Raw genomic sequence first — 5000 nt, forward strand, 5'->3', positions numbered from 1 at the left:
TTTTATTTTCGGTATTATTCCAGATAAATACTTTGTAACAAAGAAATAACAGATAAACTTCGGGTATTGTCGGTAAGCGTTTGACAACCAATACCGTGCACAAGGCCAAATTTATACATAAGTCGCCTTTTGTCCTTGTTTTGCTCACTTTTTGTATACAATCAAATATTATATTTTTGCACAATTGAAAAAGAAATCTTATTGATCACTGCAATAATTTAACTGTTTTTTTTTTTTATATCTCTAGCGCAAAAATCTCGTTTTAGGAAAAGACTAACTGCTTGACGAAGTTACAATCTCATCTTCATCTCGCAGTGAATGTTAGCGGTTTTTGTGAACGCGTTCAAAGGAACGCATTCTTTTTCTTGTAAATGCGTTACATGGAACGCGTCCAATGGAACACAAGAGAACAGAGCTGGAACGGATTCGGAACGGGTATAGAACGGATATACATGTAGAACGGATAAGAGAACGGAAATTGAACGAATATGTAACGCGTTCTGTTCAGCGCTCCCTGTTAGGTTAATTCTGAGCGGTACTGTAAACCAATTTCAGGTAGAATACCGTCATCATCCACGAATACAGATTCAAAATGATTATTCAGGGCTTGTGCTTTGTCCTTACTGGAGACATAGAGGTTATTATTGCTCTGAAGTGTTGGAACTTCTATGGATTCAGATCTGCAAGACTTGACATAATTCCAAAACCGTTTTGGGTTAGAGTCCCAGCTCCCTCCAATCTCATTGTTGACATAGTCAGAATGTGATGACCGAAGCATATCCACAACTTTATTGCGCTGTTTTCTGTATGATGCTTTAATCGAAGGGTTGTTCGAATGGGTGGCTAGCGAATGTAATTTATCCCTTTTTCTCATTTGGCGTTTGATAGCCTTGGTCACCCAAGGTAAGGAGGGTTTAGCTTTGGTCATCTTCCATGGAATGAAAGTGTCAACAGCTGTAGCCAGAGAAGTTTTAAACATCACCCAGTTTTCATTTACTGAGCGGGCATCTGGATTAGAATTGAAGAATTCCTGCTTGATACTTGCAGCTGCACCCTTTAGGCCCTCAAGGTTTATGCGGTTATAAAGATGGACCTTGTGTGGTGGTTTATTTACACAAGATGGTTTAGTGTTAATTGTAAAGATTACTACATCATGGTCGCTCATGCCGGAATGGATCTGCACATTTGACACCAATGAAGGTGCCGAAGACAAGACCAGGTCTAGAGTCTTACCAGAAGCTGGGCGAGAGACTCGTGTCACTGACTGAGTAAGAGAGTAGTCATCTAGGAAGTTTAATAGATATTCAGCATCCGCTGTTGAAGGTGAAGTATTCAACAGCGTAGGTGGATCGGTGGACCAATTTATGTCACCAACATTAAAATCCCCAGAGGCCACAACGGACGGACAGCTACTTCTTGTTCTCTGGTAAAGATCAGCAAGAATATCTGCGATATAATCAATGTGTGATACTGGGGCACTTGGTGGTTTGTAGAAAGAGCACAAATGCAGGAGTTTGTTTCCACGTAGTTTGATTGAGGCCCATACACTTTCGTTACTATCATCAGTACAGAACTCTGGATGGCCTATAGAAGTTAAATTATTTGCAACAGCAAGGAAAACACCGCCACCGCTTCCAAATTCTCGTTCCTTCCGATAAATAATTTGTATAACCTTGAGGAAAGCAGGCACCGGTTGGCGTATCAGGTGGTAGTTTAGATTCGCACCCAAAAATAATATCAGGAGAATGATGTTCGACTGTAGCCTTGAAGATTGCCGCTCTTTCTGGGTTCAGAATACTATTACAGTTTATTTCCATGCACTTGAGCCTGTTTTTAGGTTTCCATTTTGGCCTTATAGGTGTAGAATAGTGTGGAGGCGAGGAAGATGGTAAGACCGCAGGGAGGCTAGGTGACTCGGATACATGAACTTCTCTACCAAGAGGTGAGTATTGGTTTGGCGACTGTAGGTCCGATGCATTCCTGTTTAAATATCTCAAGGAAAATGGAGTGAAAGCAGACTCACAAGACTGAATTTTTCAAGCTTGCCATTTTCATTTGTTGTCTGCTCCCGAGCACGTGGCTTTATTTCACGTGGCTTTATTTCAGAAATGTGATTGTTCGCGTTCACTGAGAAAAAATAAAATAAGCATGAATCAAGTTTGATTCCCTAGGGCAATTTGATGGGGAACTTGTTTTGTTTTGACGTCTTCTGTATCCATTCCGTCTTAACAAAGCCAAAAGAAAGGAAAAATAAATACAAGTACGCCACGGCGAATTACATGACAAAAGCGTGACCAACTTGTTTTCAGCGTAATAGTTGTTATGCAAATTGCAGGAACACAATTATTGTTATTGTTCGTCTTTTCCTGGTGATGTGCATTCTCTTTGAAAAATAATTATATCAAACAGGAATGAAACAAGCACATTTCCAAGTGGCCTTATTAAATCTTTGCATTTATGTGCATTTTACATTTTGAAACATTCACTCTCCTCGCTTTTGATCTCGCAGGTGACATTCTACAGTGTAGTTCCCTTGATAAGTGTTTCTGAAAGGACTTATAAATGCAGAAGCTTTTGTTTGTTATTTATAATAGTATTGTTATGATACCACGAGTTTTCTATTGCCGGTGAAGATATCACACGACATTTGCTTAAGCACATAACACTGTCACCTTCCCGGCATCATATGCAAATGGCTATGCGTTCGATCTAAAACATTCAAATGTTCATTCTTTAGACGGTTTGTTATGCTTGCGAGCCTGCTTGTTGGTAGTTAATGGCGTGATTGAAGGGTTTTTTTTTCTGAAAGTGCAGAAATTAGTCACTGCTTTGAAACATTCACGTTCACCAGTCTTTCTTTTCAGCAAGTGCATAAAATACTGCCTGCGATAAATTGGGATAACCAAACATCGAGTTCTGATCTCATGGCCATCGAATGTTTCCCAATAGGAGGAAACATACCATTATATCACTTCCTTTTGAAAGCGATTTATGTTTTGGAAAACATAATCCGTAATCACCACAGAAAAGCAACACCGACTACTCTTGCGGTTGAACCAGCTAACTTCTTGCGCTTTTTGCCTCTTGCGGTTAAGTTCGGAACTTCTTGCGGCTTCTTGCGGAAAGCTTTCTATCTTCTTGCGCTTTGAATGTTCTTGCGGATAAACCGCAATTTAACTTCTTTTGACCGCTTGCGTGTTCTTGCGGCGCAAGAACTTCTTGCGCCACTTCTTGCGCGTGCATTATTTTTGGGCTGTACTGTAGCCCTCTGAAGATTTTGAACTATAAGTAATGGCTGACCATTATAGGAAAATTCCGGGTGTCTCAATCTACAATGAAGACCCTACTGTATATAAAGACCCCCAAAACTCTAAAAAGGTAACCCAAAACCATCAATTTGGCTAACCCCAGGCCTAAAGTTGGTTTTAAGGCCTAGAGTGTCACAAGGCCAATATATACATCGGACTTGAAATAAAGATGTCCGGCCACACGTGGAGCATGGTTACTCAGTTGAATAAGACGAATCACACAGCTTTCACTTTGAAACAAGTTGTAGCGAATGAAGGACTTAAACTTCACTTGAGGTAACTCAGAAAACAACCTTTAGGCCTAGTGTTAGCAAAATTGAGGGTTTAAAGGATTGAAAATCTGATTGAAGAGGCACGATGAATACAGTAGACTTAATCCAAATGAGCTTTAGTAAAAGAACAAAAAATAAACGTTTCCATTCAAAAACAAATTATTTAGATCCCTATGCAATTAACCACGCCCTGTTGTTGATTCCCTACAAGTAACAAGAATGATTACAGTATACAATCATGTACTTCAGTTCAGAGGGTTTAAAAATAATATATTTGAAGGGTGTTTTAACAGTAATGATATCAGATCAACATTGTAATGGCTAGTATATTACTACAATCAGAAACCCATAAGGGTTGAAATGTGTAACGGCGCTTTGTGTGCTGGGAAACAAGCTTCTGAATATTCAATTTGCTAAGTACCATATTTGGAACAACAAGAGCGAGGGGTTTCCAAATATGGTACTTAGCACTGAAACATTCAACCAATCAGGTCGCTCTGAATATTCAGAAGCTGTGAACGTGTGTTACACCTTTCAACCATTATGGGTTTCTGCTACATGTACAACACAACTTACTATGCACAACAAGTTTCACATAGTGTGAAAGAGAACCAGAACCAGTTGGAGCCACAGCCAATTGAAATGTGCCTTGGTCTGATCTTTGCACTCCAACGATTGTCATCTCTGCGTAGGTGCTTGTTGCGAATGCCTTATATCGTGCTTGAAAGTTTTGCTCAACAGGTATGTCACCAGCGACAAATGTCTTTCCAATCACATCAGCATCAGGACCAGTACCTTTGAAAAACTGTACCAAGCCAAGTCCACCATTTAGAGTATAGCTATACCGGAGAGTAAAATTCTGCCCTTCCACTACAAATGATGGTGATTGAGGCTTTACAATAAATTGTGTAGTTGCAGTTTCTGGTGGAAGATTTGAAAAGAAACTTCAACATACTAACATTAAAGCAGGGTTGTACAATCAATTTGCATTTGGGACCTTCAGATCTGAGGACAAGGACAACTACATGTACGAGTACCAGTTTTCCGTCCTAAGCATGCGCACTTCGAAAAATGTCAGCTTCCATACCTTATGCAATTCTTCACGTGAAATCAGCTGCAGTTCATTGCCAATTTCAAGCAACATAGTAAGGGGTAAAAGGGAGAACAGTTTTGTAGTCTAAGGGTAGATAGGGTGCTGAAAAAAAAAATAAAAATGTGGAACACAAACATCTATCGAAATTTTACTGGATTTCAACAATATTTGTAAGACTGATAACTGAGCCTAATCCAGTGTACATCAGTACATGTAGTTGCATGTTTCGGATATGATCAACAACAAATTGCAGTCTAAAGTAAAAGTAAGTAAAGTAACCATATTTAACGCCGATAACTCGTAACAGTAATTCAACTGACAAACCTG

The 5000-nt window shown here is 39.5% G+C and overlaps 1 protein-coding gene across 6 annotated transcripts in view; it reads right to left on the reverse strand.

Moving 5' to 3' along the window:
* Positions 1 to 5000, reverse strand: part of LOC137983706 (intercellular adhesion molecule 5-like) — a 69434-nt gene that overhangs the window by 58058 nt on the left and 6376 nt on the right. For 2 of the 6 annotated variants that reach the window (XM_068830878.1, XM_068830881.1), the window contains exon 2: positions 4157 to 4501. In XM_068830878.1, coding sequence (XP_068686979.1) covers positions 4157 to 4501 — 345 coding nt within the window. Of the gene's footprint in view, positions 1 to 4156; positions 4502 to 4667; positions 4776 to 5000 lie in introns of those variants that run through there. The other 4 variants (XM_068830883.1, XM_068830877.1, XM_068830880.1 and 1 more) reach the window with 3 other exon arrangements.

Source organism: Montipora foliosa, chromosome 13, assembly GCF_036669935.1.
Source record: "Montipora foliosa isolate CH-2021 chromosome 13, ASM3666993v2, whole genome shotgun sequence".
NCBI classification, from domain to species: Eukaryota; Metazoa; Cnidaria; class Anthozoa; order Scleractinia; family Acroporidae; genus Montipora; species Montipora foliosa.